The 12,053-nt window shown below is 40.2% G+C and overlaps 1 protein-coding gene across 1 annotated transcript in view; it reads right to left on the bottom strand.

Annotated features, from left to right (window-relative positions):
• ctnna2 (catenin (cadherin-associated protein), alpha 2) overlaps positions 1–12,053 on the bottom strand; it is a 439,259-nt gene that overhangs the window by 110,996 nt on the left and 316,210 nt on the right. The window contains exon 8 of the mRNA XM_015943640.3: positions 8,905–8,985. Coding sequence (XP_015799126.1) covers positions 8,905–8,985 — 81 coding nt within the window. The remainder of the gene's footprint in view (positions 1–8,904; positions 8,986–12,053) is intronic.

Here is a 12,053-nt window from a genome sequence, read left to right as displayed (position 1 = left end):
CACGCACGGATTGACGGAAGCGTTTTGCTTTCATACTTCTCCGTCTCCTGGAGAGTGTTGCAAAGCAATTCCCTGGCAGGACAACAGAGGGCGTAGCGCTGTTCTGTGGTATCCTGTCATGTATCGGTCCAAGATAGTGTGTTTATATTGTGTTTTTTGTGTATATAAGAGACTTTTAACACGGACATATTTGTTTCTCCCACCGCTTCATGCGCTCCCCACCTCTAAACCCACGTTTCCTGTCATTTCCGTCCACAAATAAAACGCTTGCTGCGCATCTTTTCACTCCTCCAGTCAAGGGAGAATTAAACGTTCATATTTTTAGTTTTTTTCGCGAGGTTTTCTTCAAGCTTCTCCGTGTCTGCCGCTAGTTATCCTTGGCTCTCTTTGCAATGGCGGCACTGTAAACAACAGCGGCATCCTGACCAATCACAAGCTTGCGTAATCCGTCTCGTTCGACGGATGTTTAAAAAAAGTGGGCTCGACTTCGTACGTACTTGCGTGCCTGCCGGAGCCCTATGCAAGGACGGATAATGGCGTTGCGTGTCTCCGCACTGACGCAGACGGAGAAGCATAAATCAGGCTTAAGAAGGTGCTATACAAATACAGGACATTTACTTAAAATGTTGATGCCTGTCAGAGAAAAGTGTATGAAGTGAGCAGCGAGGGGTTTAACAGCCTTAAAAAAAGAGGTGGAGCACTGGGACGAGCATGTCAGAGGAGGAGAGGAGCTTGCACTGTGCCATGGCTGGAGCGCATTAATAATCTGTGCTCCTGCATCTTTATATACAGGAGGAGGAGACGCAAGTCCCTACGATGGGAAGACAAGAAACTAAAACACTGTGTGTGCATATAAAACGGTCCACCCATGCTGGAAATAAAACTGTTGAGAAATGGGCATTCTGCTGTGTTGCCGTAAGTGTGATCCCAATAGTAGCTACATACGCTACAAACATGCATAGTAATTGTAGAAAATAAAGCCAACTACTTAGTGGATTTCGCCTGTTGCAGATTATTTTTAGAACGCAACTCTGGTAACCACTTTATTCCAGAAAACCAAAAAAATATCTACTTGTTTTTGTCTAGTTCGATCTGAGCTCCCACCAGAGAATGCTGCTGTTGTGTCCTTGGGCAAGGCACTTAAACCCGCCTTGCCTGCTGGTGGTGGCCGGGACTGGTGGCGCCTAGGGATGGGTACCTTTGACATTTGAATCGATCCGGTACTAATTACCGGTACCTACGAATCGATACCGGTACTTAACGGTACCAATTTTTGATACTTTCGAGTGTTTAATATTTTAATTCTCTTTTATAATTAAATATATATTTTTCTCAATACATAACAATATTTGATAAATATCACGATAAGTAACATACAACTGTTTGTATTTTAACATTGTCCTTGTAGTTTTATAAGCTGATAATTAAACTGAAGCAAACATCTTTACTGTGAACTAAATTTACTGTGTATCTTCATCCCTTTTGCCATCTTTTTTAATTAGATTTTTCCTACTGGGAAGCTAAAATTTCCGAGGAGAAAGCAAACGCACCATTAGCTGATAACAATGGTAGCAATGGAAGCTAACATATCAAGCTAACTATATTTACCTACCGGAGCAGATTAAGATGAGGATGTCTCACTTAGATCGTTGTCGCTGGTTTCATCATCACCCAGTTACCCATCACATTTAGTGAAGTGGACCCAAGCTTTAGCGTGCGTTCTCTCTACCATGCTGCTCTGTTTACAACTGGTTAACAGCAAGCGACGACAAAACGCTCTTGCACATGCGCAGCTGTCTAGTTCTCGTTATGATGGACGGGTACCGAAACGAGGCACCGTTTGAAATGACGTGAATCGGTGCTCGGTCGGTACTATGGAATTCGGTCGGTACCTTAAAAAGTACAGAATTCGGTACCCATCCCTAGTGGCGCCAGTATATGGCAGGCCTCGACTTTGTCAGTGTGTCCCAGGGCAGCTGTGGCTACATTGTAGCTCATCATCACTAGGATGCAAATGGGTGAATGACTGATTGCGTTGTGAAGCTCCTTGGGGGGTTGTAGAACCATAAGAAAGCGCTATACAAATCCAGGCCATTTAGTGTTTGTTAATTTAGAATAGAGTATTTTACAAGATTTTTACACAAAAACTGTTTGTGAAGAGTCTTATTTAAAAAAGTCAAATTTGGGACAATTGTTTCACTTTTTCTAGAGATCTTTTCTTATTATTGCTGTCTGTCTACCTAATGAGCAAGCGTTCATGTCCATATATGATACCGTGTGTCAAGTGTACCACGGCCTTGCCTACTTGTGCACTTGGCAAGTGCGGGTGTTTTTAAAGTGCATTTACTGACACATGACAACATTTATGTAAACCACTAACGCAGGCTGAGAGTTTATGAGTAGTGATGGGATACAGAGTGATACATCACAGTATAAGGCATACTAAAGTGTAAGTTATTAAATAGAGTCCACTCAACTTCTGATACTGTTTGAAGTCAGAATTTTACTATATCACATTTTGAAAACTCAGGAAGTATGTCAAATAGTTCAACAGTCGTGCAAAATAATGTGAATGGTAACAAACTCCATTGCTGTAAATTTATTCAATAGTGTTATGTTCATAAATCAGCTGAGCTGCAAATATGTCCTAAACAACTGCCAGTTTAGATTGCTAATTTTCAAGCTTCAGTAGAAGGGCTAATTAATGTGCTAAAGGATGCTAGTTTTACTCATTAGCTTACGTTGACATTTAATTTCTCTAATCTTTTAAGACAGCTCAAAGTAAAAGCACAGTTGATGTTATGTTAAATTTTGCACACATTTAGATGCACTAATGGGGGTTGTCTTCTCTCTCAGGAGAGAGGGCCTTTTCTAAACAAATGATTAGAATTATATGAATCCGATTTCTAAAAACCCAAAATGCTGCAATAAAACAATTTGTGTCAGTTCTGCTTCAGTAAAATCAAATATCTTGTTGTCTACAAGTTTGTAACCCTCAACATTTAGTGTCTACACCAGTCAGAATAAAAGGACATGATGGTATATTTCTCATCAAATTTTTTTTCTTAGTCTTTTTTCTTTTTGCGCATATGTTAAGGTTGGTCTGTGCCCTCCACATTCAGGTTTTGAAAATTGAAACAAACTTTTGACAGTTCCAGTGAAAGGTTTTGGAAATAGAGAAAAGTGCACCATTATAATTGTATAATGCTCCAGTATATATTTTAAATTGTGCTACATCATTAACTGTAAAACATAAGAAGCATGTTTGCAACTACTGCACTGGGTAGGAGTAAACTTATATCATCCCTCTTTTTCCATAGTTGTTTTAATCAGAAACAAACATCTGAGCAACCAAAAAAATAAAAAATAAAATAAATAAATAAAAGCCTTGAATTGCAACAAATACATGTGCAAAGTATGAACTATGCCATAACAATCATTAGGTTGATCTGCTATCCACTTTACGGAATATGTTTTCTTATTTGACAAGCCAAGTCGGCCAAGCTAACAGTGAAAAAAAAAACATAAAAGTTTAATCAAGGGAGGTCATTAACAGTACTTGCTCTTCATATTGTGTGATCCTTCTGTGTATTAGGTGAATTCCAGATATAGCTTTTATTTAATGTTTTGCACTAAACTGTTATTGGTAGAGACTTCGAACAAGCCTGACTGGCTTTTAACCTCCTTCTGCACAGTAATTTTAAACATAGTTACTCTGTTTTAATTGCACATTTTTTTACTGAGCAAAGAAAAAGGTGAACTTATAAATAGTATAAAACAATGCACTGTTTCCAAAGCAGTTGAAGCATGTCTTGATCCATTTTTAAGGACAAAGTAATTTGAAGATACTTTTTGAAAATTTCATGATGAACTTTTTGAAATATTCGACTAACATTTAGAGTGAAGTAAAGGGCAAGAGGAGAGGCTTCTATGTATTTTGCCTAATGTGAACAACTGAAGCCAAGCTACTTGGCAGGTGGGCTGGCCTGGTCAAAACAACTTCATATACTTAAAGGGACTTTACGGAGTTTTGAATTTTTATGCTCGCGACTGCCCCCTCAGGCCAAAAGTGTAATGGCAGCTTCAATAGTAGGCTCATGCACGAGGTGCACATGCTGTACGTGCACACTCCTTAACGGAAATAACAGCTGAGACAGTCCCTTGTGTGTGTTTGTGGCCCGGAGGACAGAGGACAGGAGAATGCGCAGCTAGTTAAATAAATTATTTGGTTCTGTACCTTTCTCTTCAGCACAGCCGACAAAGGTTTAAGATGGGTCAGTCCTCCTGCATGCTCAGATCATTTCCTTCCCTTGCTTGAAAAATTGTTCCAAAATGAAAGTTGAACCCACATCTTTTTCATCTGTGAATTCAATGCCGTTCGGCGAGTCTCAAATAAAAATTTGGGCATCTTATTGTAAAAAAAATACACCATTAATGTAAAAAAAAAAAACAACAACCTCTAAATAAACTATGTTCACATCCGGAATCAAACCCAGGTCTTCTGCACGGGAGTTCGACGTCTTACTAGGTGAGCTAAAGCGCCAGTGACATCCTTTGTATCTGTAACATTTATATCCTTGATGACAGCTGAAACAACGTTGAAAGAACGGTTCGGAGCGAAAATGGCTATTTTGTTGCTAATTTGCAGGAAATATCTAGGAGAAAGTTCTTCAGAAAGTAGCTAAGGGTCCTCAGAAATGTAGCTAGCTTTGTCACTAGGCGTTAGGACAGTGACAAAGTGGCACTGCCTCTCTCTCTGCTGCTAAAGCTACGGATAGCAAATGCTACGGGCTATGCCTGAGAGTGAACGCGCATGAAGCAGCCTGCTCGACCCGAACATCTCTCTTTTTCTGTGATTTTACAGAAAAACAGACAATCACAGTAAAAATGCCAGGGCTCATTCTACAGGACCAGGGCACTGCAGGAGAATGTATGAAGAAATGTATTATTTCTATACATGTTTTGGCTGTCAAACTTCCATAATGCCCCTTTAAAGCTCTGTCGTAGATCTGCCCAATTTAGTTTGCTTTTATCACATTGTGACATAACAATAGTTCTTCAACAATGTGGCCTTCGTCTTCGAGGTTATTTTCGTGCAGCTGCATTACTTAAACCAGTCATTGCTCCCTGGTGTCATTGGATAAAGTTTTGCAAACCTTTGCCTATCTTCCGTCAGTGCGACCAAGGGTGGCTGTGGCTACAGTGTAGTTTATATCCACCAGAGTGTGAATGTGAACGGGTGAATGACTGATTGTGCTGTGAAGCGCATTGGGGGATTGCAGAATCCTAAAAAGGTGATATCCAAATGCAGGCCATTTAGTTCAAAAGTCTCAATAACATTTTGTGGGAGATGATAATTCATTTTTTGTCCCATAAGTTTATAAATGTGTTTTTTTTTTTTTTTTGCTTGAACAAGATTTTGAAGCTAAACTAAGTTTCAACAGAAAAACAAACCATTTTAGCGGTGTACCCCAACAGATACACTGAGGCAGGGGGCCGTGTGTTTGTGTGTGTGTGTGTGCGTGCATGCATGCATGCATGTATATGTGTGCGACGGTGTGTGTGTGTGTGTGTGTGTGTGTGCGCGCGTGTGTGTGTGTGTGCATGCATGTATGTGTGTGTACATTTATATGTGTGTGTGTGTGCGCACGTGCGTGCGTGGGTGCATACATGCATGTATATGTGTGCGACGGTGTGCGTGTGTGTTTGTGTGCGTGCATGCATGTATGTGTGTGTACATTTATATGTGTGTGTGTGTGCGCACGTGCGTGCGTGGGTGCATACATGCATGTATATGTGTGCGACGGTGTGCGTGTGTGTTTGTGTGCGTGCATGCATGTATGTGTGTGTACATTTATATGTGTGTGTGTGTGCGCACGTGCGTGCGTGGGTGCATACATGCATGTATATGTGTGCGACGGTGTGCGTGTGTGTTTGTGTGCGTGCATGCATGTATGTGTGTGTACATTTATATGTGTGTGTGTGTGCGCACGTGCGTGCGTGGGTGCATACATGCATGTATATGTGTGCGACGGTGTGCGTGTGTGTTTGTGTGCGTGCATGCATGAGTGTGTGCGTGCGTTCATGCATGTGTGTATGTGTGTGTGTGTGTGAGAGAGAGAGAGAGAGAGAGAGAGAGAGATTAGGAAAAGCATAAACAGAGAGAAGGCCACTGTTGAGAACAGCAGTGATTGTATTTTCACACTTCAGCTGTTCTCATCCATTTTTAAATGACTTCCACTTTTTCAGATGTTATTGTTTTGTCATGACTTCCTTCTTGTTTTTCCTTGTGCCACTTGCTTTTATTCCTAAAAGTTATATAAATATACATTTCAAATACATTATGAAAACATTGTTCTTTTTTCTTTCTTTGCACTGCATCTATGTTCCATTTTAAATGACTCTTTTGATTGGTGTCCTCACCCAGGACCAGACGGTGGTCATGAAACAAGTTCTGCTGCTGCCAGTACCAGATGTACAGCAGGAAAGCAGAGGGTCACCTGCTGTTAAAACACTGGTGAGGCATAAGGGCCACTGACTTATAGAGACAAACTCACAGGAAAGCTTTTGGTTTAGAATAATCTTGTTATGCTATAAAACTTGATAGATGCATCTTATGCTTTCATGGTTGGAAGGTCTGTGTTGTAGCTGTTGTTCCTTTTGGGAGGATTTTATGACCAAATGCACAATTTTGCATTGCAATAACCTGCTATTGTGTAAATCTGAACTAATTTAAATAATGCAGATTTGATTACTTTACTAGTGAAATAATAAGGAGTTATATTTTTAGCATAGGTTGATGTAATAAGTGTTGGATGCAGGAAAAAGGTTAATACTTGCATTTACAGACATACACCATATTCTCTGGAAGCAACATTCATAGGAAGTCATGATGGAAATAAGGAAAAAGAAAAACCTCTCTAAACATATTTGTGATGTCAATGCCGCCATTGATCTTTTCCCTCAGGCGTGGTGCAGTAGCATAAGATTTACCCCTTTCAAAGCAAACAGAATGGAGGCGTGAATGAACAGTATGCTTGACAGATACTGAATTTGTCCTGGATAACAGACAGCTTAGCGTCGTCTCATGTGTGTACACATCGGCATGAAAGAGAAAACAACACGGCATGTCTCTGGCGGTGTTGTCACAAGGCTTGCCTGGTCTTACCTGCTCCCATTTCACAAATGCCGTCTGTCATTTTGTGCTCGTCTGCTACATGATGCCTCCTACTCACTACGGAGATCCTAGAGACGGGAACTCTCAAACGTACAGCGACGCTCCTCCCCTCAGGAAGGGCTGGCATCTCCACTCGTTGCCACCAACTTGCTCAACTCAAACACCTGGTTTGTTGACATAATTGCAGTATCAAAGCACCATGTAATGTCTGCGTGTGCGTTGCGAATTTGCCCTCCCATCTTAAATGAAAAGCTTAAACATACCGCCCATTCTGTCAAGCCAACCCTGAGTCAATAGAACATCCTGTCAGAGTGACTACCGCCTGCCAGCCTGTCAGACAGCTCCCCCAACAAATACCCCAATGGGAGAGAGAGTCATGGTTTCCCATCAAGAAGGATTCTGTGATCTTCAGAGGTCAGAAAGAACATAACCTCCACGTGGAGTTAAAACACAACTACTGCAATTTATATCATAAAACTGCTTCATTGTTCTTTTCTTTATTATTTTACCAGCAGATGTGCAATATCGTTCATGAGACTTTGACTTTTAAATTATGGGATGTACACAAGTACCTTAAAGGGCATGCCTGAAAGATCAAAAGATAACCAAGTTTGCTCCTAAGGTCTTCTCATTTTTTCAGCTAAGCCTTAGGCTTCGCTTTTGCTTCTCTGCAAGACCCAGCTGGGGAAAGTGGGCTTAAGCTCATCTCCAGCAAGCAAAAGAAACACAGCAACAACATCCAAGAGTTCTGACATCATGTTTTACAGCACCACTCACTTTCCTGCTAGTCGTTAAAAGCTTTTCAAATTTGAAAGTTTAGCTAATTTTGATTGCAGGATTCATTTTTATTGTCGACATATCGTGGTTATTAGGTCTACCGTGTTTAACTAAAGGCCAAAAAACTAATAAATTGTATTAATACAAATATTCTGGAAAATAATGTGAAATGGGAATTAATCTAAAAACAGGAAGAAAAAAAACCCTTAAAAAAGAGAGTTTAAGGCCTAGTCCACACATAGCCGGGTTTTTTGAAAACGAATATCCGCCCCTCCAAAAACTTGCATCCACACCACCTCATTTTAAAACAAAACTCTGTCCACACGTACCCGGATAAATACGTTGTTAAGGACATGCCAGACCTGTAGGCGGCAGTACTTCCCCCGTTCTTAACCTCGTCCTTCGTCTGTGGTCTTCCGCAAGGAGCAGTAATTCCGCTTGCAAAAACAAACAAGCAAAAAGCGCTTGGACAATTGATAAAGCGACCGCAGCTCTGAGGACGTCCATGCTTCGGCTAGTGTAAACACAGGTCGCACACGTGATGTCAGCATTTTTTTGTTGCGGAAAGTGACGTTGCGGACCTTAAAACTCCGGTTTTGTCTGTCCACACGCAGACACCCAAAACGGAGAAAACGCAGATCTTCACTTTGGCCGGACTTTTTAAAAAGATCTGTTTTCGTGTGAAAAAACTCTGTTTTCGTGTGGATGACAGGCCAAAACGTAGAAAAATATCTACGTTTTGGCAGATCCCCGGCTACGTGTGGACAGGACCTAAGAAAAAGCTCTGATTGTTTTAAAAACTTGATAATTACTGGATAGAAATGTAAAGAAGTGGTTTGTTCACTTACAGAACAGCTGGATTGTACCAACCTTTAAACATGTATCTGTATAAACATGCTTCTAGTGAGCAATAGGAAGAAATAGAAGGTGCTAAGGAACCGTGAACTCACCTGCCTACGCAAGTCCCTGGTCTTCTTGGTCATTTTGTCGATGGCTGAGTTCAGCGGGTCACCTTTTTCTTTTCTGCCAGTCTGTGAATAGAACACAGAGCACTTCATTATTACATTCACTACACATGTCAGAGATGGAACATAGGTCCAACAGTACAGCACACTATTCGGTATGCAATGTTTATGTTTTTGAACCAGATTCCGGTCTACGGCCAGAAAATAGTATTTTATGAATCTGTGCTGATCCCAAAATGGTCTGTGGTTAAAGAAAACCTGACTGGAACTGTTAGCAATGTTACCTAGCAACTAGCCAATCTGGCAAGTATCAATTTAGTTGTCTCCAATTCCCCTCTGTGCTTCACTTCCTGTCAGTGCCAGCTCCAAATGATAGCTTTAGCATAGTGCAGACTACCACATGGTTCACCTGATTCACACAGAGCTACAAGCTGCTTCCTTTCACCTGACGCTGGGGAGTTTCACTGGGCAAGCAGCACAGATTCTTACGTTTTCCCTCCGTACAGTTAACAAGCAACACAACCAAAACAGCGGGAATCACTGTTGGTTACTGGTGGGAGATTTAATGGCAGGAAATTTCTCCTTCCTTCTCACAAAAAAAGATTTTCAATTGAATTATCTAAAAACCCTAGACAGAAGGAGTTTCTGCTTTAGGAAACTTATATTTGTCATTGACATGCTTTTTTTTTTAATCAAAAACTAGACTAAAACTTTTATATAATTGTCCAGGAGGCAGCTTAGCATGAAGGTCATAAAGATTGTGCCTTTGCCTTCATGAGGACTATCCAGAGGTAAACAGGGTAAAAGTACGCATAAAAATGCTTCAACTTTATTTTTTTGTAAATAGGTTTTACCAGCAAACTATAAATGTTGATTCTCATTTATTCAAGACAAGCTGATGCAAAGAGTACTGGATTATTTATTTATTCATTCACTTATTCATTCATTCATTTTTTATTTATTTATTTAAATGTAACATGTACATTTTGTACAATGATACTAATAGCTTTTAAGGTAAGTAAAGGAAACCATCTACATAAAAAGGTCTTTAAACTCACAAGAGACCACAACCCAAATGGTCCTAAGGATGGATGGGTAGGTCTATGATTAATGTAACTTAAAACACCTTTAGTACAGTTGTCCTAGTAATGAAGGATGAAAACAGGATAAAAGATTAAACAAGAACAACTTTCACTTGCCATTCATCCAACTTTTAGTACTAAAAAAGATAATAAGATGTCAAGCAGGGCTTACGACTTTTGGAAGCAAAAACCTTTTTCTTATGCTTTTGAACTGACTTAGCACAGTTATTAAGCAGAGGCTCTAACATTAAAGTAAGTGTGGGAATGGGACACAGTTTCAGCTCACTCCTTAAAGGTGAAGAATGAGCTACGTTTACAGCCCTGTTGGTAACTCTCCCTCAGGTCCCCTCAATAAGCAGCTGCATCGAGTCCAATGCCACCACATTTCAAACTGAATGTCTATAAATAATCACTCATGCTAATGGATATGCACTCTTTAAAAAACTGACAAATGAAAACATGTGGCTCATATTTCTGCTGAAATCTGCTCAGTTCCCTGCTCAAAGAAAACACAACAACCGAAAAAGACGAGCAATCAATTTTATAACATGGTTTTCAGTTTCTGTTATTAGAATTAAAGAAAAGGCTGGAGGGTTAAAAGGTTGATCAACAGATTGTAAGACAAAACCATCCTCTGTCAAAGCAATACTAGCATACATGATTATTTGTATTGTTGCCTGGCAACGATCTGACTGTTCTCTGTGGTTTAGCATGACGGCGAACAACCAAACTGCTTATTAGCTTTAGCAGACAGTTTTCATTCTGCTAAGTCTACCTCTAATGTGGCTTTTTGGAGGCACACTGACCACTCAGACCTCGAGTAAAAGAGCTATTTAGTTTAATGAGACACCAAATAAGGTTACTTATCTCCGTGTTACTGAACTATTGTTCTGCCCTTTTGATAATTGAGTGGAACAGAAGGTCTTGTATCTATGTGTCACAGATAACTAAATGAGACCACATCAAATGGACACCTTGTGGTAAACCCACCTTCAAGGTCAGCACAGTTACTTTTAATGCCTTGGTCACCTTCAGCTTGTAAAACAACGTCTCTCTTTAGCTGCTTTCACAGTGAGCAGAGAGTATTGGACGGAGACAAATGGTAAATAACATGTATTTATTAAGAGTTCTTTATCCCGCCAAGATGCTTTACAAATACCCAGTCATTCACACACATTCACTGGTGGTGATGAGCTATTGTAGCCCCAGCTGCTCTGGGGTGCAAGACTGCTGTACATAGGCGCGACTGGTCCCTCCAACCACCACTAGCAGGCTAGGAGGGTGAGTGTCTTGCCCAAGGACACAACGACTACAACAGATGGCTCATGAATCTGCAACCCTCCAATTACGGGGCAAGTTTAGGTACCGGATCTGCTCGAGCTACCAGATCGACTCAGCATCTTGAAGGAGAAGAAGAGGTTCAAAAAGTGTCCGCCGATGACATTGCCATGTCATTCACGTATTTGGCATCCAACAAATACAATGGGGACATGCTTATAACATTTCTATTCAACTGAGAAAGGTCAGTGTACATTGTGATGCATATGTTCAATAAATCTCATATCAATGTCAAAAACAGTAACGTAGCTTCTTTTTTCACAACACTAATTCAATTTTACTAGTGCAGGTGGTGGAAGAGGGTTCAATTTGCTAGGCCAATCAATGCCTGCTGTTGTATGAAGCACTCAAATTTCCCCCTGTCACTCAAGAGTCCTTAGTGAGGTAAAAAAGCAACTGTTCAGAAGTTGCCGATGGCTGTCTGAAAACAACAATAACACCAACAATAAGAAGAAACAATCTCAAATGGTTATCTATCTATCTATCTATCTATCTATCTATCTATCTATCTATCTATCTATCTATCTATCTATCTATCTATCTATCTATCTATCTATCTATCTATCTATCTATCTATCTATCTATCTATCTATCCATCCATCCATCTATCCATCCATCCATCTATCCATCCATCCATCCATCCATCCATCCATCTATCATCTATCTATCTATCTATCTATCTATCTATCTATCTATCTATCTATCTATCTATCT

The sequence above is a fragment of the Nothobranchius furzeri genome, chromosome 6 (assembly GCF_043380555.1).
Source record: "Nothobranchius furzeri strain GRZ-AD chromosome 6, NfurGRZ-RIMD1, whole genome shotgun sequence".
Lineage (NCBI taxonomy): Eukaryota > Metazoa > Chordata > Actinopteri > Cyprinodontiformes > Nothobranchiidae > Nothobranchius > Nothobranchius furzeri.
This window is presented reverse-complemented; position numbering and strand designations above follow the sequence as displayed.